Raw genomic sequence first — 26,185 nt, forward strand, 5'->3', positions numbered from 1 at the left:
TCTTTCTGTCTCAATTTCTCCCATTTTACAACGAGAGGGCTCATTATATGTTATCTCTAGCCCCCTCCCCCCCAACGCACTATCTTCTTCGATCTCTCAAGGCCATGACTTTCAGGGAACTTGAAGAATACAACCAGTAGCACAGTCAGGAGGGATGGATGGACTGGTAAACTGCGTCAGTGATATTGATGACGCCTCGGTTATGTCTTGATGGCGTGGTGTCTCCTCCCTTTCCACCCATCGCTCATATTTCTCCAGAGGATTTCCTGCGTCCCTGAATGCTCTGGACTCACCCCCCCCCCCACCCCCACCCTTTTAGCTGTGTGAATGTGCGTGGGGCGTAGGGGAGGTGAAATGGGCTCAGGGCCGATCGATGTCAAATTCAGGTGTGTCCTCCTGGCATGCTCGGCAAGCTGGCTGGCAGACCTAGGGTTGGAAGTGTGGGAGGGGCTGTGGTGGGGTGGAGGTTGGGTGTGTGTGTGTTGGGGTAGTTGGGGGTGGGGTGGGGAGAAGTGGGTGGGGGGGGGGGGTTGAGATCGACAGGATACGTGGGAAGGAAGGGCTTGCTGTCAGCCAGCTGGACCTCTTAATCCTACAGCCTTGGGGAAAGGTGTGTGTGTGTGTGTGTGTGTGTGTGTGTGTGTGTGTGTGTATATATATATGTGTGTGTGTGTGTGCGTGGATTGTGTTTGTCTCGTAGAGATTTGTCAATTTTAGCACACCTCTGCTCCACTCTTTGGCCCAGCTGAGCCCACATTGTGTGTGTCTGTGTGTTTTGTGTGTGTGTGTGTGTGTGTGTGTGTGTGTTTGTGCTCCAGTGAGAGACAACCAGGATTCCATGTGCACTGTGTTTACTGTAGTCCTCGCTTTAACTGCACACTGTATATTTATGTCGAGACGACACAGCCTCTCACCCCCTTGATGTTGGAGAGGCGCTGGGGGTTGGTGCGAGGTGGAAGTGGGGATTCGAGGGGTTGGGTTGGGGGGCTGTCCCGCGTTGCTGGTTGAGACTGGGGGAGGGGGGGGGGGTGCCAACAAACACTACCAACACCCACCCCCTCTCCGCCCCATCCCATCCCATCACTAGCCTCTTCCATGCCCGGCCCTCTTAGACCATCAAACACCTATTCTTCAAAACTTGTGTGTATGCACTTCACCTCGCTCTACGTCATACTGTAACTAACTGGCTGATTGTGTCATCCCCTTGTCATTCATTAGACACAAAACATACTATTTAGCCACATTCCATGCAAGCTTTCTCTCTCTCTCTCTCTCTCTCTCTCTCTCTCTCTCTCTCTCTCTCTCTCTCTCCTCTCTCTCTCTCTCTCTCTCTCTCTCTCTCTCTCTCTCTCTCTCTCTCTCTCTCTCAGCCCCACACTCACACTCTCTCTCTCTCTTTTGGCGTAGACTTTTGCATATATCACAGGCTGGCAGGCTAAGAGCTTGGGACTTCCCCACGCCACACTCCAAGCCTTTGATCCTTTGCTTTGGAGGTAACATCAAAAGGAGAGGCATAGAAAGGCAGCTACTACTGTGAAGTTCAATGTTCAACTTGATGGCTTGGCTGAGGGCTTTTTTTCCTCTCCTCCTCCACCCCCCACCCCCCTCCTCCCTCCACTACCCCCTTCACTCCCTCTCGCCTCCCTCCTCCCGCTGCTCCCTCGATCCCTTCGCTGCATCTCTCAGCTGACAAAAACACACAGTTTGTAGCCAAGGGTTTTTTTTTTTGTGCCTCTGACCTCACCTCCATAGAACCTATCTGGCATAAAACAAGACCTCCTCCCTGTATAAACTCAGATATACAGATGGAGTACACAAACATGCAGTTGTTTCTTTTTTTTTGACGGTGGTAAAAGGTGCAGTTTGAGCACCCCGGCCCTTATCTTTCCCTCTCTTTTCTACCGCTCTCTGTGTGCGGATAACATGCAGCATCCTATATTGCAGCTGGTTGCATCAATGTCAAGCCGGGCCCCGTTGCGGCAGAGGTGTTGGATAGGTTAGCAGGAGGGAAAGGGCATCATACCATATTGTTTTCTTGCACGCGCTCTCTGTATGGATCCATCCTTTAACTCTCTCCATCTCTCCTTCGAAAAGTGAGTAAAAGAGAGTGTTCAGAGGAAGAGAAATACTTTCTTCCCCCCCCCCCCCCCAGCTGCTTTGGTTGCCGTGTTGACATAGGGCACATGAAGCTTGCAATCATTCGTTCGTAGGAAAACAAACGATTTTTATAATGAACGCTTCTTATGCAAACTCCCTAAATTAAGGAAGTATCAGATAAAGCCATGCATTCCAGGTCAAACCCAGACTGTGCTGCGGTATAGTCAACTGTATTTAAATGACACAGACTTGATAAGGTGATCCAGAAAGCTGAGGTGCTCCACTAAATGCTTTTTCGTCTTTTATGAGCTTCCCTGTCTGACTGTGCCAATTAGCAAAGGCGTGTGGCCTGCTTTTCTTCTCTTCTTTCTCTCTCTTTTTTTTTTTTTCCTCCCCTGCTTCAACTCTCTTTCTAGATAGACGCTCTCTCTAACATGCTGTTGCACACACACACACACGCACGCACGCACATCGCTGTACACACACCAAGCACACGTTTGGTGTATCATTAGCTTAGTGTGCGGGGAGGCGTGCGAGCCCGGGCTCTCTCCTGCCTTATCTCCATGTCAATCACAGCGTGTGTGTGAACATCAGTTGTAATGATCTCCATCCAGCCTGTCGGTGCGTGTTAGCGCCTGGCTTCCCTCGCCCCCGGAGCAAGCCGTTCCCTAGCTAATAGATGCAAAATTAAGCTGATCAATAGATGGCCTCAGCTCATTATTGACATGTTATCGCGGCGTGGGATTTTTGTCCGGGGGTTTTATTCGGAGCTAGCTCGAAATGCAAGGCAGGAGGTGCAAAAAAAATAAAATAAAAAAATAATAAAGTTAGCCGTCTTCTCCAAATGGCGAAGACCACTTTATTTCAATCTTTGCAATTGTATTATATTAAGCTAATTTATTCTCACTCAATCTTATGTGTGAAGTGTTTGAAATGCTAAAACCGTTTATATTTATCTTACTCGTCCTGTAGGAAGAGTAATCACCTGCTCAGTGGAAGGAAATGAGATGGAGACTTTGTAAAATACCATATTAAAGATTCATCAATAATTGGCATGTGTGCTGCTGTTTGTGTTCGGGGGAGGAGGGGGCTCTTATGGACGGGTCACCACGTGATTGAGCTAAGTGGTAATTAACCATGAGAGAGGTGTGTGTCGTTCGGAGCCCGCGCTCGCTGCTGTGTGTATGCATGAAGATGCTTGTGCCGCTGTGTGTCGGGGAAGGAGAAGGGGGGTGTGGGGTGTGCAGAGGGTAAGGTGGGGAGTGCATCTCTGACAGAGTTGATTTGGAGGTGAGAGCTGGGGGCACGTGGTCAGGTTATAGGGGGACAGGAAAGGGGGGAGAATGAGAGCCACCCACTCTGGCCCGAGCCACACATCCGCCTCCCCTGACCCTCCTCAGGTCTTATTGTCATGGAAGCATCTCCCATTTTAATGAGCTCCAATAACCAAGCCCTTATTACTTATTTATTCATTAAGCTACCGTGGCAAAGCGGCAGTACCCCACTGTGTGAGTGTGCATGTAATTGCTTGTGTGGGATTTCTTTTTTCCATTCTCCTTGCACAATATCATAGTAAAGACCATCATAAGTAGGGGTGTTACGGTAGCCTACACAACATTTCTGGTTTGGTATGTGTAGGGAAAAAAAAAAAGAAAGGTAGAAAATAACATCAGGGCATCATTAACAATGGCTCATTGGCCATAACTATTACTGGAACAGTTGCGTTGTGCCACTGTGGAAAAGGAAAACAACCTTTCTGTCTCTTGCAATGAGTCAAGACACCTGCTGACAGCTGTTTTATGATGATTTATAGTCTAACTGTTCATAAAGTGGTTTAAGCTAGCTCCACCTCCAGCAGCTACAACATTAACATGCTGCTTAAACACTGATACTTAAGTATAAATCATCTAATTACGCCATATATAATAATATATCAGTCAGAGGGAACAATCCACTACTTTTGTTTACTTTTAAACTGCATTTTTCTCTCTCAGAACTGGTTCTTATGACGTGCTGTCTGACCACATCACAAATCAAATGTTTTCATTGTTGTTTTAAAAGGCTTCACTCAAAGGCAAAGTGAAAGGCAGACTGTGACAGAGAGGGGAGGGGAGGGGAGGAGGGATGAAGAAATGCATTATCATCTCACTATGGACATAACAGAGCATATTTTAACAATAGTGTTGCACTTGGTCAGTGTCATGGGTCTCTGGTTTATCACCCTGCAGCGACACTAAAGAGTAACATGACCACCTTGGATAAGCCAGCTAGCATACATCCATTAGCTTGTTAGAGCTAAATGCTGTATTACCAAAATGGAACCTGTACTTTAGAATTAGGCTATTGTGCTGCACATCATGGATAACTATTAAATAATATCACAGTAATTGTTTGCCTCACCTACCGAACTGGACATCCTGTACCAAACAATTGGGGATGAATACATGTAGTGTTAGACCCCATATATTTAGTTAGGGTGAAGCTAATTGAACCTAAAATAAATAGCTTAAAGCTGCTGAATTAGCTGGGTTGGTTGGGTCACAAATCCATAACCTGAAACCATATTTGAGATTTGAGTTGAAAACCCTCAAAATCCTGTGCTTTAGGTATGCCGAGGGAGTAGGCCTCATGAATATGGAGGCTGAACTGCTTCAAGGTGTATGTGCAAGTGTGAAAGAGACAAAAAAGAGGCTGAATGTTTGTTGGTTCGTATGATGCTTTTCTGAAGATTAATTGCCTGTTGGTATGTGTGTGTGATGCCTTCCACATAATGCTTTCTGATTGATGAATATGCGTAGGTGGAATTGTGTGATAGTGTGTACTGTGTAGTGTTTTCAGAATATTGGAAGCCTTTGTGAAGCCTGAGAGTGTACACATTCTCTCCCTCTGAGGCATGTTTCATAGCTTCCTTATATCCAGTCTACCGTTTAACTAATTCATAGTGAACTCTCGCAGAACAAAACCAGACACCCAACATCAAGGGCAGCGTTCAGCTCTCCTCCAGCACAATACCAAATACAGCATTCTCCAGCAGAATGTGGGCGCTTGCAATCAGCTTACTTGTCTCCCTCAGCAGAGCTCAGCTGCTGTTCACCTTTTTAACTCTCCGCTTCACGCCCCTAACCCTGCTTCCTGCAAACAAAGGTAAGCATGTAGTGAGCGTATGGGTTGCCCAACCTCTTCTCCTTCCACCACCACCACCACCCCCCCTCCGGCCTTGCCTTGCGTAAGGGGCTCAGACACACCTAGGCCTGCAGACGTGCTTGTTCACCTCCATGTAGCCTCGAAGTAGGTCAGTGTGTACAAGACTCTGACCACGAAGGTCCAGGACTGATCTTTGCCCTGCCAATCCATCAGCCTACCTCCACTGTGCTGCTGGACCTCCACTGACTGCCATTACCAGTGATGCTAATTTAATAACGTAGGATATTTACACATACACAAATGAAATATACAGATTATACAGACTTGATCAGATGTTTAAATGGTTCTTACCAATTTTACAAGATGGTAGATTGTTTTATACTCAAGTTGGTGTATGGATGAATGGTGGACGTTTACAGGATAATGGTTTTAATTAAGAATGATCAGGAACTCCAAAATCCTGACAGGTAACTGCCTTTGTTGTTACCTGTCGCTCTTACCTTGAAAATGGATCTCCACTCATCCAAGAGACTTCATTAGTTCTTGATAACTGGCAAAATGCCTTCAAGACAGAACCAGTAAATCCAGTTCCCACTAAGTACATTCAGATAACATGTTACCTGGTAGACTCCTCACAGGCAAGCAAGTAGTCAGATGTTTTTGTTGTCATGCTGATGATTTGACTTTTTATACAAGCCTTTAGCTTTTAGTTTTTAAAAGTAACATTATGTGATGAAAGATGTTTTTACGGTCACCCCAAAAATAGATAAATAATAATAATGAAATTAAAAGTAACTATTCAGCATTAAATATTCAGATGTCTTTTCAGCCTTTGTGATGTGAACACAAAATCAAAAACACAAACTGTAACCAGACCAGGGAGTATTAAAGAACAACCTCATTCTGTTAATGAACTGCCATTACAACTTAAGACAACTCCATTAAGCTGCATGCATTAACATTACAATAATTAAAACTTGCAGCTTCAGTAACCTGTAACATGTTTGTCAACCTAGTGATTTTGGAGACCAATGAAAGCAGCCCAGTGCCAGGTTAGAACTGTGTCTGAGTGTAAGAAAAGAAGAAGGAGTCACTGAGATGGAAGAGCAGCCAGTGAAGCTCTGTGAAGCAGGAGAAACACCTGAAAGCAGAGGCATTCTGCAGCAGAGCCTGATACTAAAGGTGCCAGAGCGCCTGTTCATTAGCAGGGCTGATGGAAGACTAGCCAGCTCCTGCTGGCCTTCACCCTCCCTGCCACTATTTATAGAGCAGCCAAGAGATACCCTTAATGACACAGCGAGAGGGACAGTGGGATAGGGAGAGGGGGTGCAAAAGTCAAAAATGGAACGCTGTTTACTTTCTGAGGCTTGTTGAGAAGTTTGTGTATTTTGGACTGCAATCATGTCACCCTCTCACTTCCTTGGAGAATACTGTATGTGTACCCAAGTTTGTGTAATCTTTGCTCTAGTCTGTCATCATCCAATCAATTTTAATTGAAGGTAGAGAACCATTTTTTTTTCTTTTAACAAGTGGACATTTTTGTCTCCTTGGGATAGTTTTAGAGGTAAAAAAAGTGTCTGCTACATATTACGCAATCCTTTTTAAAACTTTCCGGTCAATCAGCTGGTGTTTGAATAGCACATTTGTGCACACCTACTAAGTAAACAGTGTCGGAGCAAAGCCATACTTATCTTATGAACCTGTGTTTAAAAGAGCGAAACTAACTTCCAGACCAGGCCAGATAAAAGTCAAGTGTTCATGGACAGAAAGTCTAAAGAAAGGGCACACATCAGTTAAATACTATGCAGTTCTCAGCTTCTTTTGTAAAAGATGTCATTGCTTTTTGAGATATTTTAAACAATAGCAATTTTACAGTCCTGTTTCCACAGCTTCATTTTAGGGGGCGAGTGGAGTCTGAGTTGGGTAGGAGAGGAAGGCGAGGTCACGTGCACGTTCCCTCTGTGGAACAAAGGCTTATATGAAAGTGTCAGGTTGAGTTGTTTTCTGTAAGAAAGAGAGAGAGAGGAAGGGAGTTTGAGGTGGAGATTGCTGGCAAAGGGGGTAGGGGTAGAAGGTGAGATGGGGAGGTTTTGGATCAGGTCGGCAGCCCCAGTGCTGTCAGGGCCAGCGGAACCCCCAAGCGGTTCTGGCTTTGGAGTAAATATGGGCCCAGCGGACCCCATCCCGCCCCAGGGCACACAAACCCCAGGCCTTCCCACATTCCACTTTTATTTTCCAGGTTGCAAAACGCCTCTGGCTATCAGAGCAGGTGGGGTGTTTTTTTTTTTCTTTCTTTCTTTAATATTTACTCATAAAATGTGCATCGGTTGAACCAAAGCAGCCATGATGGGCCCCTTTGTGCCGGCCAATTTTCGCCCAGTTTTGTCCTGGAATTCTTGCCTTACTTCCATCTGTTCTACTGTAAATCCAATCCTCCACAGACAGACAAACACAGCCACAGCAATGTATCATATAGCTGCGTGCGTGGGTGAATTTTTGTCTACCTGGGGGGATTTCAAGCGGTCTGTGTTGCATTGAGCTTCTCCCTCCCTCAATTACAGGAAATTAGTGTCCCCTCCTCTCAACGTCTTATGTAAGCATGTGTTTGAGTCTTCCCCTGCACCTGTTAGCGAGGACAAAGACTCCCAACAATATTCCCAACAGATCAAGAGAATATGCTCAACTCTTGTTTTTTAAAGGGATAAAATTGTAGTCAAACTGGATGGGTTAATCTTTTAAGCTCTGTGCAGTTTACTTGCAGAGCTTTGAATGGGTTCCTCTTACTAGCCTTGATCATTTCAGACTTTAATAAAGCTCTTTATAGTAGCGGTCTGATTGGTGTAATCTGCAAGCTGTCAATCCCATCTCCTGAGTGCTCTCCCAGAGGAGCTGCCGGGGCTGCCGACCAGAGAGCGTTAGAATGTGGGTGAGCATTGTTGAATTCAGGTGTGTATGTAAGTATGCTCAGTATGTCAGTGGGGTGAGGTCAGAGAGAGGGAGGGGGAGGGGTGGAGATGGAGGAGGGGGGGTCTGTGATTGTACATGTGTTATTTGTACATACTGACTGTAGAGCTGCATGTAGAGCTATGTCATGTTTATGAGGCAGCACAGATGGGTCACAGATCTGCTGGACTCTCCGGAGCAACACCCAGCATCCATATGCTGACTCTAAACCCAAGCTGCTACTTGTCTGTCTGTCTGTCTGTCTGTCTGTGTGTGTGCCTGTCTGTCTGTCTCTGTCTCTCCTACTCTTTCATATTGCTGACATGGCTGGAATGTTGGATAGAACCCCAGTGGTCCTCATCATCTGTCCCCTATGGTAGCCTGCTGGAAAGTGGACCAGTGTTTTGGAGCCATGTTGGCACATAAGGAGCTCTGTTTGTTTGATTGGTCTGATATCCCTCTGCTCTTAATCCAAAACAAAACGAACAAGCCGTGCGGTGGCCTCTGCTCCAGCCGCCAAGGCCATATGTGATAAACACATCAGATGGGAGCTTGATGGAAAAGGAGCTGGTTGCTGATCTGACATTAGTTGAACAATCCTGCGCTTTCTGTGTCTGTCATTCACACACACAAAAAAAAGAAAAAGAAAAAAGATGAAAACTTTTTTCCTCTCTCCTCTGTCAATACCGTATATTGGCGTTCGGTTAATGTTTGATAAGATGTGGAAAAATGTTTTATTTTTGGGAAGTCTAGCACTGTTACCAGACATGAGGGTTTTTAGGCCAAATTGCTTCTGTGCCCGGCTGTTGAATTAGTAACAAACGGTGGTGGAAGCCAGTGTGTGAATGTGTGTGGATAATGTGTGAGACCTCAGGTTGCCCCTCCATTTGTCTCTGGACGGCTTTCCCTCCGCTGCGAGCTGTGATACTGGGACCAGGGACCCAGCTTGTTTTTTTTTACTGTGATCACAGTGTGGGAGGGTTAAAACATTGTAGCCCACAACATGCAAAACCTTAATGCAGCTGCAGTCACTCAAATATGTCTTAGTGGTCCAGCTTTCAAACCACCACTCATACATCTTCAACAAAAAAAGAAAAAGAAATTGTGGGTAAATTGATCAGGTGATCACCATATAATGAATCAACTATATAAGTATGACATTTAATCAACCATTCATCAAGGAAAATGTCAAACCTCACTGGTTCTGGATGGTCAAATATGGAGATTTGCCTTTAGTTTTAATATCTTTGGGTTTTGGACTGTCGGTTGGAAAATAAAAGCAATTTGAAGATCATGGTCTCTGGGAACTCCTGACAGGCATGTTCAGTGTTTTTTAATAACACAATAAAAATAAACACTATAATCAATAAACATAATAGTCATTAGTTATTAGTTGTAGCCCTTGTAAACAACTCAAATCCCCCCCCCCACCCCCCATCAACCACGACCAATCCTTCGTGTGCTTGGGAAAGCTGTTGAGGATGGGGAAATCGGGACAGTGAGAGTGAGTTCATCCCTCTGTAAGGATTTAGAGGACTCCCTTGTCTTTCACTTCATCAGAGACAATTGAGTCATTCAGCTCCCATTGTGGGGCTGGCCAGGCGGGGAGGGGCGCAGGGGTAGGGGAAGAGAACAGGGGTAGGAGGGTGGGTGGTGGGAGGCTGAAAGGGAGAGGGGAGAGGGAGAAGCCGTCTCCTGCACGACCTAGAGCCGGAGCCCAACCGCTGGGTGGCTCTTAGAGTGGGGGTCTGTTGGGGGGGGGGGGGGGGGGGGGGGGCTGGTTAGTGTTCGTGTGTGTGTGTGGGAAGGGGGGGCAGGAAGAGAGACAGAGGAGAAGAGAGAGTTATCCTGGAACTCCGGAGCAATTTGTCACATTGGAATGGCTCTTGAGTTACCCGGGGGGCCCCTCATAGCAGGAGAGTTTTCAGGTCGCGGATTGGGGAACAGGGAGGGGCTTGGAACAGCAGAGAGGGGTCAGGGGTCATGGCCTACTCAAGCCCAGGCAGTGCGTCCGTTAGCGGGGCAGGCGGGCGGGTGGAGAGAGAGAGAGAGAGAGGAAGGAGGCCAAGAAGGGGGTGGTCGGAAAGCCCGGTGCTTGCCAGGGCTCCGTTTTCCTTGGCATGCTTGTAAAACCTGCAGGAGAGATTAGTGTGTGAGAACATTTGCAATAGCGGGGCTGAAGTGGAGCCACTTGTTAAGACATGCGCTCTGGCACCACCCCTCTCTCTATAGTCTTTCAATGTCTCTCTACCCCGTTGCCACACTCGGGGGTGTCACCTTCACGCTCTTCGTCATGCTAGACCCCTCCGTTGGCTGCAGCTGTGTTTGAATATTTGCATGTGTGAGCATGTGTGTGTGTGCAGGCACATGCGATAGCAGGACTTTCCCATAACTGGATTCACAATTTACCCCCCCCACCCACCCACCCCCCTCTCCGGCACTGGCCCGTCTTCCTAGCCCTTCTGGCACCAACGGACACTGTCTTGAATTACCTCATAGATGACAGCAGCTCCGTCACTCTCTTCCTCCTCTTTTACAGTTACAACACACCCCTCCTCCTCCCTCCTCCTCCTCCTCTCTCCCCTTCATGGCAATTAATACCCAGCGCGGGGGGTCCATATAAACCCACAAGACCTAAACTCTGGAGTTTTTACAACCTTTCCTTTTTCCACTCTCAGGACATACAAACAAGCATAAACAAACCCAGTTTTTGCAGTAAAAGCCGTCTTGGGGTCATAAATGAGTAGTGGTAGTGGTGGAGAAAGACCAGGCTGCAAACAGTTTTTCCCTTGCAGGGGCTATAACCGAGGACATGGAGTCAATAACTCCCTCCAGCGTCTACCACTGGCAGGCACCCCACAGTGAACTCTTCGCTAATTACCACTGATTTAGACACAGTCTCAGGAAGGGTCGCGACACACTCACCCTGACCACCACTGGCTCTCTCACACACACACACACACACACATATATACACACTCTCTCTCACTCTCAGACATGCATACAAACTAGCGGTCACTCTTGCTGGATGGCAAAGCAAAAAAAAAAAAAAAAAAAACTGAATCTAATATACCCGTGACACCATAAAACTGCCAAAGCATAACCACCAGAGAACCACAGCTTAGTCTGCACTTCATAGTGTGTGTTAGGGGACAGAGTGATGGTTAGTTATGAGTAAGTTATAATTTCTTTAAAAGTGCATCACAAAAACCTTCTGTCAACAAGTTCCAGCATGTGATCCTGGGCTCTGGGCCAAAAATGATAGTGAGATAATTATGACATTCAACAGGATTATATGAACTTATGTGATTATTGTAAAGAAGCACATGATCTCAATCACTCGGGGAATATAATTTGATAGGGGGCAGATCGGATCAAACTACAAACATTGAGGCCTCTAAATAATGGGGAGTTTAAACTATATCCCTATTCATGAGTCTGCCTTTGGGTCACCAAATAAAGCAATGCTGCTCCTCTTTTGTTTTAATTGGCCCACACTAATAATTATCCCTGATTCTGCTTTTTCACATTTGTCTTCGGGAAAAAAAAGGCTGTGGATTTTTCATTTGAGTGTGAATATTTTTTGTAGGATTTTTTTTAAAGGAGAGCCTTCAAGTGTTTAATATAACTTTTAACTGAACTCAAACTGGATTTAATTTTGCCTCTTCAAATGTAATTGCAAGCTAATCTCATCGTCTTTAAGGTAATTGAGAGATCAGATTTGCAAAGGTCATCGGTGTTACATTGTTTATAGTTTACCGTCCATATATATATATATAGTTCAACAGAAGTTTCCCTCTTTCAGTGCTCTCACCGAAGCACCCATAACAAATGCTTCTGTACTGAAACGGCTACCGTGACCTCTTTTCCTCATACTAGGTGGCCGTGACATTGATAAGCACAGTTTGGACCACATACTGCAGCAAGGTCAACACGAGGCAGTCTGTGGCTGACAAATCTATAGAGTTTGCTGTATGGCCTCAGTGTAGCGACGGAGATGATTTGCATGGCAGGTGATATCATATGATACGTGCAAAATAGCTTTAATGACAGCAGTTGCGGATATTTGCCACGTTTTATTATGATTGAAACCTAGAGATAATGAAGGTAGGCCCGTCCAGGAAAAAAGGTACAAGATGGACCATTTTAGAACGTGTCATCAAATTATAAGGCCTCCACCCATTTTATAACACAGACAGATGTTTCTCATGACCCTTGTTTCTGCTTATCTGTTTTCTGTGTGTGTGGGAAACAGAAAGAGAGTGACTTCTGATAGAGGCCAAGTCAATCATTTATGGGAGCAGTCAGGAGGTTTAGCCTCAGAGGAGCGTGGTGAGACGCCACGCTTTAACTTCTTTATGGGTTCCAATAAAAGTCTTGACAACAGTCACATTTATGACATTAAGGTCATCTTAAAGCCACAAGTTGTGTACAGTACGACTCTTAACCTCTGCCCTCCCCCCAACTCCAAAGCCGCCATGATTCAGTCAGTTCAATGTCTCGTCTCAAACTGAAACCAAATAGTTTGTTTCAGAAGTTCCTGCTCACTCTGAACAAGAGCAGTATTGTTTTCTATATCTCTAAAATAATTGTGTGATTTAGTTTACTCAACTTCTATGTGCACTCCTGCTGAACTCTCATATTGCACACTTGAGGCCATCCTCATTTCATCTACCATCCGCCTCAAGATTTTCATTTGCCGTTCTATGTTTTTGAGTTTCCACACCCATACACCCATCCAGAAATGTCGTCTACCTTTTTTTTTTTTGTCTTATTTTTAAGTTGTTCTTTTGGTTTTTGATTTCTGCATTGTTAACATGTTTTGTTTTCTTTCTTTCCATTCTGTTTCCTTTCCTACCATTCAGTACCTACAGATGAAATGGCCCCTGCTAGATGTTCAACCAGGAGGTCTTCAGAGTAGACAAGCACTTAAAGATGCCAGGTCCCCGTCACCGGCACACATCGTTGTAAGTAACACTACGCTCGGTACTTTTCCTCTGTTTCCCAGCTCTTCTTCACCTCTTCATGACAAGAAAGACACACAAAAAAAATCCTGCTTTTTCTTCTCTCATCCATCCTGAAAACATCCTCAGGGTTATAGTCCCCCTTGATTTTCCATGAATGGCTGTTTGGACTGGAAAACACATATTTGTCTGCATTTAGCCTTAAAACAGACTCACTAATACACCCACTCAGTTTTATTTAAAGTTGCAGTTTTTATATACATGTAGATTTTGACTAGATTGAGAGTGGTCAGTCGGGGGCTACCACTGTGGCAGGTACCAGCAATTTGTTATTTTGGACAGGCACACCACTTGTAATCCCTCAGAAAATGATAACACAGTCTAGCCTTTAACTGAGCCAAATGGTGATGGAAAACCGCTCTAATGTTGACAAGTTTTTTCAGGAGAGTGAGCTAATGCTGGGCTGCTAACATAATGTCTTTGAGGGAAGTGTGGGCGTTCCTTCTACATTGATTACCCTATCCATGGAGTTGGAGGAGTACTCTGGCAGGAGAGTTGACTGGACAGCCAAAGGGGCATTTGCTGTACATACACATAACAGAGCATCCACCCCAGGCATGTCAATATCGAAGAGGCTAGCAGCTGTAGAACGAACAGTTGTACGTGAACTTAGTCGTTAGCCAAAGGCATAAAGTTTTCAGGAGGTCAGCAGAAAGGTTAAACATAGGGAGGTGTACGTATGTGGTCACCGGGTTAGTGAGCCAGGAAAATCAATGAGAGTGGGGAATGAGCAGAATTAGTGAGGTGACCGTGAATGCCCCGGGCCATTATGAGCACAGTTGTTTCTTTTGTTTCCGAGTCGTGCATCTTCTACATATTGTTATGAAAATGAAAACATTTGAAAAGTGCGTAACGATTTTTTAGATGGAGAAGCCCTCCGAGTTTGTAGGCTCATGAATACAGTATCTCCTGTGGTAACGGTCCAGTGCTGGAGCTTAGTACTACACGGTTTGACCCTTTTTGTTTCTGTGCAACAACACAGTTTGTAGTCATTATGTTTGTAGAACTCACACAAAACCACCAAATTACACTATCAAGAAGACTGTCTCACTGAATCACATTTGACATTTGAGCAGTTCAGTTAATTTTACAGTCTGAAATAAATACCATTTCTAACAATTACTCAAAAGTTGGCAAACCAAGGCCTCCTTGGTATTTTGCCCATTTAAGTTAAGCACATCTTAAAATAGCAGGAGTCGACAAGGCTGTTTATTTGAAACAGAAACCTTGTCAAAAGTTGTCTTTAAGACAAAGAGCTTGCGATGACAGTGTTATTCTGAACAAAACAAACCCTGCTCAGGCCCTTCTTATCTTCCCCTGCGATGCTTGTGTTATTTTTATACCAAAGAGTTCAGGGGCCTCTTCTTGCTCTGTTATTTTAGGAGACGCTGAGGAAAAGAGTCCCAACTCCTATGAAGTCATTAAACTGGTCGTAGGCAGCAAAAGCTGCAGGTAAATACTTGCGGTTTTATCCTGCTATGAGTCATATGGCTGTAAATACTTACCACCTCACATCCACCTCAACGCCCGCTTTACGATTCACTTTTAAATGAAGTTTGAGAACAACAAAATGTATCCTTTGCAGTTCCAACTTTTTTAGAATAAATAAGAAACATCACAAGATAGATGTAATTATTTGTTTAATTAGATGGCTCATATTTTTTGGGAAAACATATTTAAGCATCTGTTCTTCTCAATGTACACAGAAAGTTGTCATACAAACAGTCAAGGCTCAGAACAAACAGGCAACACCCACAACTCATCACAAAGCAGAAATTGGCTGTTAAGTGAAAAACAAACTTCAGTCAACAAAACAAAACCTCAGTCATATGGCGGATTTTTGGTTATGTTGAGTAGAATAAAATACTGAACAGCATATGTTAGTCACTACAAAGTTTTCCCACCACATGGAAATGAACATCCCCTCGAGCGTACCGGTTTGTGATATGCCAGATGAAGCTTGCAAATTGCTAATACCTCTGTGGAAACAGCAAGTTCAAGAATAAAAATGTCAATGATAATAATAATAATGCTGCTTTCTTTTTTGTTTGTTTGTTTTAACACCACTTTACAGCTGTTCTTCACTTAAACAAACTCAATCAATAGTATTTGATCCAGTATTGGATTTGTGTTCAGTATTGGGCACAGATCGGCCTTACCGTGACCTCAGTTTTCTAACTTCAGATAATAAGACAAGTTTTAGCCACAACTAAGAAACTAATGAAGTTAAGAGTATCTTCCAAATCCAAAAGGTGTTTTTGATGGTTAAAGAACAGTTGAACCCTTTCTTTCTTTCTTTCTTTCTTTCTTTCTTTCTTTCTTTCTTTCTTTCTTTCTTTCTTTCTTTCTTTCTTTCTTTCTTTCTTTCTTTCTTTCTTTCTTTCTTTCTTTCTTTCTTTCTTTCTTTCTTTCTTTCTTTCTTTCTTTCTTCTAGCTTTAGCAAAAAAGAAAGAAAGAAAGAAAGTAAGAAAAGCAGAAGGGAGCACTATTAAACACGTATCGTTATTAGTACTGACGCTGATCAATATGAGAAGAATATATTGTAATATTTGTGGTCATATTGCCCAGCCCCACTGTGATCTGTTTGATAGAGTACACAGGCTGGTAAGATCAGAGGCATTGCAGCATCGCGGCATAGGCACACAACTTGCTGTTAGCGCAAGTGATGAAATTGAATGTGAAATGCAGCTTGTATTGTTGGCGCTCCTTCCATCCTGCTCCAGCATCCACCTCTGACTGGGAAGGAAGTGTGATTGAATGTTTCCCTGGTTTGCATCATACTGGCTGTCGTACATATAGAAAAGACAGATTACTGTGGACAGCATCGTGAATGCCAATGATAACCCCACACGGACACCCACTAGTGTCACTCAATCAGTTAAAGTTCTCCCTCTCTCGCCTGCATGGTCCAGTACGTGATCCCCTTATCAATAAATTGGGCTGTAAACAGTAGTTTCTTTTTGTTTACAAATGCGGAGAAATACTCAGGCACCTTGACCTCTCCATGCCTGGAGTGCTAGCAAGGTTGCACCGGCAGTGATAAGAAGCAGTCGATTGGTCCGCTAGATAAGAGCGATCTAAAGTCTAAGTGACCCTGAGCCAGTTGAGACAACAATAGAAAGACAGCGAGAGATAGCGGGAAAGATATATAGATGGCTGTTAGAAAGAAAGTCATGGCGGAGGAGAGCGACAGAGGGGAGATAGACAGGGACGGAGATGCAGAGAGACGGCCTCGTTTCAGTGCTTGAAGGCTCGGTCGAAGGGGGGAATGCTGGAGGATCAGCCGAGGAAAAGAGGAAGTGACCTCACGCAGGCTGGTCTTTCTGAGGGCACGCTGTATATGCCCCGGTTTACCGTGCCCTCAAAGGGAGCCACGCTAGGACCTTTTGAAGTGCTTGACCACCCCGCAGGCATCCTCAAAACCTGCCGCCGCTGAACTTTTATGCCATTGGCTGAAAGTTATTCAATATTTATCCACCTATTGATGTTTTTTTGTGTGTGTGTGTGTGTGTGTGAGGGAGAGACTCCAAGAAGCATTTTTATACCTCACACAGCTCCTGAGGGAGAGATCATAAACAGGTCCTTGCTTAGCCAACTTAGTTTTTTATTGTGATGTTTTAATTTTTACATTTAGGACTTGAAGAGTAACAGGAAGTAGCTCAAATCTGGTGCTTTTTGTATTTTGTTTTATTTACTACTTTCACAGTGATTATTGCATTAACCCAATAATATAACATACCATACCAGATTGTTTTTTTAAATCCACTCCATGTTTGTGCGTGTTGAGAGCAATCTTGCGGTACAGGAACTACGCTAGAATCCAAGTTCATGTTAGAAATGTCATGACATTATTTGGCATAACGTCTCCCAGTCACGTGCTCAAACTTTTTTCCCCCTTTTTAGATTAAAAAAAAGGCTCCTCTTGAAAGAAGTGTAGAAACATTTTTTTTTTATCACTGTGATGCAAGCCAGTCTGATTGAATCATGTTTCTTAATTTGCCATTCTGGGAATTGGGGCAGAAACGTGCACATGTCAAGAGCATACACACAAACTCCTTTCCTGACATTCCCGTGCACACACACACACACTCACGTATATATACACACACTCACACATGCATACACAGCCTTAGCGTCTAGAGCCTAGCCCTGGTTGAACAATGTCTCCATTGTTTTGTGGGCTTTCAATGGCAGCAGGGGACGGCTGGAGTGTTAACCATTTCCCAACTGCGCCTCGCTGTGTTTCATAGTGTGTGTGTGTGTGTGTATGTGTGTATGTGTGTGTGTCAGTCAGAAGTAGTGAAGCATGGGCCCAGGCATGAAGAGAGGGAGGGCACTTGCTCCAAGTGTATGGTAATTAGTGTGGAGGAAGTGATGGAATCTGGCCATTTTTACGGCTGGCAAGACCTCCCACCTGAGCCTTTACAACCAGTGAACATGCTTATTTTATTCCCATTCAGTCCAACTTGTTACTCTAGAGAATGCGTACTGGAAATGAGGCTATGTGAAAAGAGCTGACATGTTTTTGATATCATAAAAAAACTCAACCATGCTGCATCTTAGCTGAGCGTTAAGAAAAGACACGCCACAATGACTCTGTGGATCCCTACAATGGGCCAAAGGACTGGATGTCCATGTGACTGCTACTCTAGGTCAGTGTTAGAAAAGACAGAGCCGGGATCACATTCACCCTCCTTGACCGCTTCTCTGTCCGTTCTGCAGAAATAGGGATAAAGGGAGCTTCCTGTGGTCTGAATGGGCCATGCACCTGGGCTGGCCAGACAATCGCTCGGGACTCTGGGAGGGCTTGCCTCCTCCGCTGTTAATTAACGACCCCATGGTCAGCAGGCACCACCCACACACTGTCCTGAGGACTTTACCTAGAAGGCTTTCTCTATCCTGACTTATGCTAACCTTAAGCTGCTCTTTCCCTCCTTTTTTCAGCCTTTTTCCAAATACCCCCCTCTCCCCCTTCCTCCTCCCATTTGTCTTCTTTCTGTTGCATGCATCCCTCTATCAACCTGAGCTTTTGCTGGGAGAGAAAGCTCATTTCTCACACATTTATTTATTGTTTTGCTTTTAAATCCTGGGGCCGTTATATAAAAATAATTTTTTCAAAGGTATTTAATTCACAGAATAAGACAAAATGAGACTCTTATCTGGTTATTTTAATTACAAATATTTTCTCAGTTGAGTTCCCAGAAAATGTAGAATATCATATATTTGACACAGCTGTACGATATTACACATATCTTATATTTATCCATATTGCCCACGTCTTACCCACATCACATGATACAGACTTAAGAGACCATTGTGCCTGTCCGCTGTCTCTCACTGTCTTCTCCAGACAAGACGCTTGTTCAAGGGGTCACGCTTACATCATCAGCTCGGGCCAAAATCTGAGGCTGTCGAGACGTGGCGTCAGGCCCGGGAACTGTGACAATGAAAATGAGAGCACCTCAGTCATTGTATCTGTCCAGCAGTCTGGACGGCTGCTTGTTCCCACAGACAATCCACTCAGTGTTGGCTTAGTCAGCAACAACACCACAACAATGACCGAAGAGACTTCTTGTCCCTTTTATGGACTTGACAGAATAGCTAAATATTTTAAAGCGAAGATGCCCCCCCCCCCCAAAAAAAATGACCCTCTCTGGGTTTAAACAAACAACACCCATGACAAGTGAAAACTAACAAGTATTTAAAAAGTCAGAACGTTTAAAAAGTCAGTACATCTGATTGTAGGAAATGTGAATAACAGCTTTCTGTTTTGCCTCTGTGTGTTTCTGTGTGTGTGTGAATAGCTCCGGGGCCATTGTCCTCTCTTTTTTTTCCTTGCTGTGGTATTTGACTGTTATATAACCCCTGTGAACTTACGCTACCCCAGGGAAAGTGTGACTCTTATATCGGACACGCACATTTAAAAAAAAAAAAAAAGGGTAACACATATTTGTATTTGCGAGTGTGTGTGTGCAAGTGTTTGTGTGTTTCACCTATAACAGTGTTCACTGTACGGCTGTTATGAAAAGTTATCTATCTGGCCCCGGGGTTAAGCACAAGTACAAATAGAGCCCAGTGATCTCAGTGCAGAGAAAGCGACCTGCACAGTAGCTTTTAGGCATTAGAGCCCTTCAGTAAACTAAAGGCCATGTTGCTTTTCTCTGCATGTTCTGAGACTTCTACTAGTGTGTCCTTTCTTCCTTAGGAAAATCAATATCTCCCTTTACCTATTTCCTTCCTTTTTTCTTCCTTTCCTGTCCTCTATTATCTCCTGATATCTGACAAAAGAGAGGTATGATGATATATCTGATTATTGCTCATAGGGGCAGTTGATACATATCTTCCAGACAGCCTTTAAAGAAACTTAAACAATAAGTAAGTCAGTTAAGTCAGTTTTTTTAGTGAAGTAATAACATTTTAGAGAAGTTACTGGTCTGGGAAGCCACTGTCAGCACATTGATTTTACTTTATTTGAACCTCTAGAAGTCAGCAGCAAAGTTTTGGTGGTGACAGTGAATCCTCAGATCAGCTGACTGCTCCTGAACATCTGTGAAGGTGTGGCTGCTGAGGAGATAAAATGTTCTAGCAAAAGTGACATTGTTTTAACAACCAGCCAGCCAGTACCAACAGCCCTGTAACCAGTGCAAGAGCCGGTGTTCTCCTATTCTCTCTGTGTAAAAATGAGTAATAATGGGGTCGAACATGCACCCAGGAGAAAGCTGAGCCAGCAGAGATGAGGGTAGTAGTTTAAATAACTAAAAAGCCAGGGGATGCATTATTTCCAGGGAGAACACGTTTCCTTTTGCATAAACCCTGGCCTGCTGGAATTGTGTGCAGATGTGCGTGTATGTGTGTGTGTGTGTGTGTGTGTGTGTGTGAGAGAGAGAGAGAGAGAGAGAGAGAGAGAAGGAGAGAGTGAGATGGAGAGCTGATATAATTGTGTGACTTGGGAACATCCATCTTTGCCTTTCAGGGGCCCTTCTGCTGGGAATTCCCCGGACAGTCAGATCTGAGCCTTCACCAATTTCATTTGGTGAGAGACCTTTGAATTCCAAAAATATCTTGTTGGGTTTTTTTTTTTGGCTGATTCAATACACAAATTAACAAACTGATTTAACAAACTGATGATTTTAAAACCGAAAATAATGAATGAAAACCCTAAATCCTGGTGATGATGATGATGATGATGATGATGATGATGATCATGCTTTGTTGTGTTTTGTGCTAATTCAGTGCTGCTGCTTTGATGCTGATGTGCTTTTCTCATGTCTAAAATACAGGTTGTTAGGATTTATGGAGAAGGGGGGTATTTCAGACTTCAGATGGTACATTCCTCACACATTTGACTGACGTGCTTACTTAAAAAAAAAAGAAAGAAAACAAACCATTAGAGAGCGTCCAGCTTCATGAGACGGTCGTGTTATGTTTCTTGTTCAGCTTTGTTTGGCTTTTAACTCATTTCTGTGTGTCAGAGATACTGTTTGCCTTCTTTATTTGTCTTGCGCCTGACCTTTTTTAGCTTGGGGAGTCATTGTCACAAAAAATGTGGATATATTTGGTTTGAATTAGTCTACAATCCAAGGAGGAGGGAGTCTTTTTTTTTTCTTTTGCTTGTATTTCCTGAAGCAGCTGTTTGGAAGAAAATGTTCTTTATTAACAGAAACTGGCTCCGAATTAAAAATAACAAGACGGAAGGAGCCAAACAAAGCGTTGCTCATGTCCACCGGTTGATGATTTGATTTATAGATGACTTCACCTGAACATGACATCTTAAATAGAAGCTGTTATTCAAAGAAAGTGGAGCCTAAATGTAAATAAAGTTAGTCTTGATCTTACGGCAGAGCTGACATGCTGAGGACATCAGTGAGTCGTGTTTAGGTCTGCTCCACTTAGGTTCAGTGAAGCTGGTAGGACGTTTGTATTGCGAAGCCCAAAGGAGAACTTATTAATCTCCTCTGAGGCGACTGCGGCTCTGTGGATTGCCTACTTGAATTGTTTGACTAATCAATTGCTTGTTGATTTTGCACACCCTGCAGGATCTTTGTTGGCAGTAAATAACATGAGTCCTTCTGGAAAAAAGAAAGGAAGTAAATCATTCTTGATTGTGCAAACAGCTATTAATGTGATGGTATAGACTACTAGGATTTAGGGGGGGGGAAGAAAAAAAGGAACAGGGAACAACAAAAAAAACATTCCTCTCCGCATGTCGACTTGCTGCCTGCCTCCCCTCCCTCTATTATACAAGCGCCTTTGCCAGAACTTGTTTGACAAGGTCTGGCAGGATCACTGTTGGGTGTGCCTGTCTGTCTTTCTGCATGTGTGTGTTTGTGTCTTACAAACACACCTTTGTCTACACCAGTATATGTGTAGTATCCTTGCGCCTAAGGTGTGACTTGAGTTTTAGATGACAGGTAGTCAAGGGTAGGTCAGGTCAAGTTATAACTTTCATGTGTTTGCATACAACAGTGTGAACTCATTTAACCCAGAGATGGAACTTGCAGGCCCGCGTGAAGGCGGATACTGAGCGACAACATAAAAATAAAAAACACAACAGAGTAGGCTTCAGAAAAAGATGTGGCAATCATTATTTGGCCATAGTTCATTTGCACACAGAATTAGGATCAAAGTTCACGAGTGATATCAATAATCTAATTTATGATGAACCACTCCTAACTGACTAACTGTCCAGCACGCTCATCCTTGATGAATTTCCCCTGATAGTGCGATCCCCCTGCTCCATTCCGCGGCCAGCCTCATGAACGACAACAGGCCCAGCAGCTCCCTACGCTACTGTATTAACACTGGGGGCTGTTTCACAGGGAAACTTGTTTTGACAGAACTCCAGGTGTCTCATTGTTGGGGCTGGCATGGTTCAACAGATTTACCAATTAGCACTGGGCTGAGGGCACGGGAAGGGTGGGAGTGTAGAAAGAAGGGGGGGGAGGGAAGAAATGAAACGGAGGGAGGGAGGATGGATGAGGCGGATTTGGCCACAGTGATGGAATGAGGTTTAGAGTGAGAGGGGCTGGTAGGGGAAGGTGTGGAGGGGAGGGGAGGGGAGAGGAGAGGAGAGGAGGGAAGGAGGGTTGTGACCATACGGAGGCAGGCTGGAGTAAGGCGATCCGTGACCTTGTTTTTTTTTTGTTTTTTTTTCCTCAGCAACATTATAGAAGGGGCTGAGGTTTGAGCTGAGCCACAAAGAGGAGGGGACCTATGTAGAAAGGGAAGAAGAGTGCAGGAGGAGAGCAGAGGGCAAGGGGAAATAACTTACCTACATAACTTTTCTACTCAGTGGAAAATGTTTGTGTTGGTGTTTTTTTGTTGTTTTGTTTTTTTCTCAACTTAACCACACAGTGACGCATCATTTGGGTAATTTGTAGACTTTTTGTGAAAGATAAACTCCTGATACTTGATTCTGTTGCTATGCGTTGCTAACACACATCCCGTCTGCAGTGGCATTGATTTGTTTTTGCTGCAAGTCCCCCTTGGCTTGCTGTTCTCACTCTGGTACGAGGCAGAATTGTGTGGGATTAAACACAATGTTATTACTCTCACTAACCCTCTTTGTTATTCCACAGAAATGTCTGCTCCTTTTTCCAGGAAGTTTGGAAGTGAACTTTTGAGAACAGGGTGAAGTGATTTAGTGAATATCCCAGGGGTGGCCTGCAGAATTTAGAGTAGTTTTTGGCTCCTGAGTGTTGACATTGACACACGTGTGCACACAGACACCACGTAGCATGCATATACTTCACGTACATGAGCATCAATAAATCACCAACCTTTTGTTAAGTCAAAAAAGATGTTGAAAAATATGGAACAAGCTTCTTTCTGAAGTTGGGAATAACTTTTTAAAGGAGCACACTCTTTTTTCTCTGTGTGTGTATTAATGTCATCCAATTACAACAAAGAAAAGTCAGGGTTTCTCTGTCTGTAGGAAGCTGTCAGTTAACTACTAGAAGAAGAACAACAACCAGAATAAAGTTGTGGGAAGCAGCAGAGGAGAAGTTGAGGGTAGCTGTTGCTGTATCTCATCTGTAAGAGTCTGTGAGGACAGCGTTGGATGTCTTGTTTAAGTCATTGTTTTCATATCAGGGACTTGGACATGAATACGTGTTTATGGCAGGCAGTTTGAGGAAAACTAGTGACCTGGGTTCACCCTGTCACAAAAAAAGAGATATCCCTCTCAATCATCACTTATGACCCACTAGAAGTGTGTGGCAATTTATTTTTCTGCAGAGACCCCACCCTCTGCCTGTAATTCATTATATTCTTATTATTTTTCTGTGTTCAAGACACTTCTGGGCTCTAACTATAGACTATAAATAATATGATGTAGTCACTTCTTCATCTTCAATATAACCGTCGTCATCTTTGATATTTGGAGCCAGTAATGACCATATTTGGACCAGAGAAGCAGCTGGAGCTGACCCTAGCGCTAGCTGCTAGCTTGGTCAGCACGGTGTAAATTAGTCTATGGTGAACTGTGATCCTGCTAAAACAGGCTATAAACTCATCTGGAAAGTGTTGACTGAGGTAATAGATTAAGAAGTTGAGTCATTTCTCATAGACTTCCATACAATTGGTCTTCTTTTTGGAGCCACTGGAGTTGCCCCCTTCTGGCCATTAGAAAGAATGCAGGTTTAAGGCACTTAAATGTTGGCTTCATTTTTCAGACCTGTAGCTTCAACCTTTTGGGCAGTGGGTGTGTGTAGCCCTCCAAGCCAATGATAGCACCCAGGGTGGGAGCCCAAGACTCCGAGCATAGCGACCAGATTGTATTGCTGTGGTTTTATTTGATTCAGTGTTTTCCTCTGCTTTTCCGTCTCCCTCCTCTGCTTGTGTGCTGCTCCTCTGCTGTTGGTGTGTTTGTTTGACCGACACACACACGCAGAGCAGAGAGTGGGTGTGTTTATTTGTGCTTTTAGAAAGTAACCGCTGTTAAACAACCAGAAAATGACGTTTTACTACTCTGATTTACGGCTTCGTTCTCATCAGTATGTGGTCTGGGTAGGATGGGCCAACTTTGAATGCTGTGTGTTTACAAAGAACAACCGACAATTCCTGCATAGTATATACCTTTAAGAATATACATATTGTCTTGATAAGTGGGGTTAGGGTTAGGGTTAGGGTTAGGGTTAGGGTTAGGGTTAACACTTTTTTTTGTTTTTTTCTGTTATCACTAAGAATCCAGTAGCTTTTGATTTAAGTAAAATAAAAATGTATCTGAAATGAACTATAAAAGGAGTTTGAAGGATGCACCAATAACTTGTTTGGTGCGTCCTTCATTGTTTGCCTCAGATCACCATGTGGCCTCTCTGGTTTTGTAATGACTTAGTGATGAGCGATCCCACAATCTCTATGGCGACTGTCTGTTGTGTGTGTGTGTATATACGTGTACATGCAGCTTGTGATTGAGAGTGATGGAGACAGTGTTTTGGAAAGAGAAAGTGAAGAAGAGGGGGAGATTGAGTGTGGGGAGAGATTGGGGGGGCGGTGGGGAGAGGGGTGGGGGGGCCGGGGTGTTGGGGGGGGGGGAAGTGAAGCCCCGCCAAATTCCCCAAAGAACAATTTACAGTTATGGATGAATACACTGTCACAGTCATATTTGAACTCTGTGGATGTGTGCGTGTTGAAGTCGCTGGAATGCTGAGTGATTCCAGAGAGCACTTAAGCTGCTTTGAATTCAGTTTTCTGTTCCCACCCCCTTATAACAGGAGAGGGGCTTTTCTTTGGAGTTTGCAGGGGTAAACACTGGGTATCTGCTTTCTGAGTCATTTAGCATCGTCCTCCGTCACCTTCCTCGTATATTCTAAACAGTGTTTTCAGGTTTGTTGGACCAGCCTGAACGAGACTAACCCCCCAATTTATTTGATTTTATTTCTCTTGGCAGTTCCAGTGAAGACCTATCTGAGCTTCTTTTTGGATTTGTTTGGCTCTGGTTTTGATGTGTGCGTTGTTATCTTTTTTTTTTTTCTTCTCCATCTTCCAAGTCTGTGTCTGAATGTTGGGCCCTGCTTTTGTCTCGGCCCGGGAAAGAATTTGATGTGAGACTTATTTTCCTACCCAGTCAGTTTCTTTGAGCATTTTTTTTTCCTTTTTTCTCTTTGTCTCCTGTTTTTGTTTTTGTTTCGTTTTTTCTAATAGTCCTGGAAGTTTGGGACACTTCTTTGAGGCAGGTGACGTTGCGATTTGACTGCTCTTGCATACCTGTGCAGGTGCGCACACGCTTTCCCATTTATTTATCCAGCATTTCAAAAAATGTGCTCTAATTGAGTAGCCTATAAAAATGTCTGCTTAAAAAAAACAGTCATGTAATAGCAGGAGGGGAGTGTGATGGGGTGAAAAGGAGACCCGGATTCCATGAGATTAAGGAGGATCATCATACTAGAGTTTTTGGATGAAGGGAGAAATGGCTCAATCCTGATGGTATATGGGCTGGTTTTTTTCATGGGAGAGAAGTCTAAACTAATGTGTCAGACCACTTTTTCTCATCAGGGAGATATGTGCTATAGACACTCAGCATTGGCCAGACATCACCATTGAAAGATGCAGAGAATTGCATGCTGGGAAAAGAATAAACAAGCCTGTCACTAAAGTTGGAAAGAAGCCTTAGTGCAGCGCTACTGTCAGAAAGCAGCTTCCATTTCATACATTATTAACATTACCTAAACGCATTATTTGTGTATTTATTCATTCATTTGTCTTGTTAACATCCTCCTGGAGTAAGATAAACAGCGCGGCCAGACTGGCTGTGTGACAGTTGTGTGTGAGATTTGAATAAAAAGCCCAGCAGTGTGATTGGAGCTAGACAGGAGCGGATTCTATGGACACCAGACTTCCTCTCCAGGCTCATTAAGGGACAGTAAGGCGATGATGTCGAATCGGCGCACACTTTACCGGCCTGCCTTTTTCTTTGAACAGCGTCGCCCTCTTATCTGCAACATGCTCTGTTCCTCCATAACAAGACGCTCCCACTC

The 26,185-nt window shown here is 44.0% G+C and overlaps 1 protein-coding gene across 22 annotated transcripts in view; it reads left to right on the forward strand.

The window, feature by feature from the left end:
- Positions 1–26,185, forward strand: part of tcf7l2 (transcription factor 7 like 2) — a 93,110-nt gene that overhangs the window by 20,164 nt on the left and 46,761 nt on the right. For 12 of the 22 annotated variants that reach the window (XM_053341922.1, XM_053341926.1, XM_053341923.1 and 9 more), the window contains exons 4-5: positions 13,050–13,151; positions 20,182–20,241. In XM_053341922.1, the coding sequence (XP_053197897.1) occupies positions 13,050–13,151; positions 20,182–20,241 (162 nt within the window). The remainder of the gene's footprint in view (positions 1–13,049; positions 13,152–20,181; positions 20,242–26,185) is intronic. The other 10 variants (XM_053341927.1, XM_053341941.1, XM_053341929.1 and 7 more) reach the window with 1 other exon arrangement.

The sequence above is a fragment of the Scomber japonicus genome, chromosome 20, assembly GCF_027409825.1.
Source record: "Scomber japonicus isolate fScoJap1 chromosome 20, fScoJap1.pri, whole genome shotgun sequence".
Classification (NCBI taxonomy): Eukaryota; Metazoa; Chordata; class Actinopteri; order Scombriformes; family Scombridae; genus Scomber; species Scomber japonicus.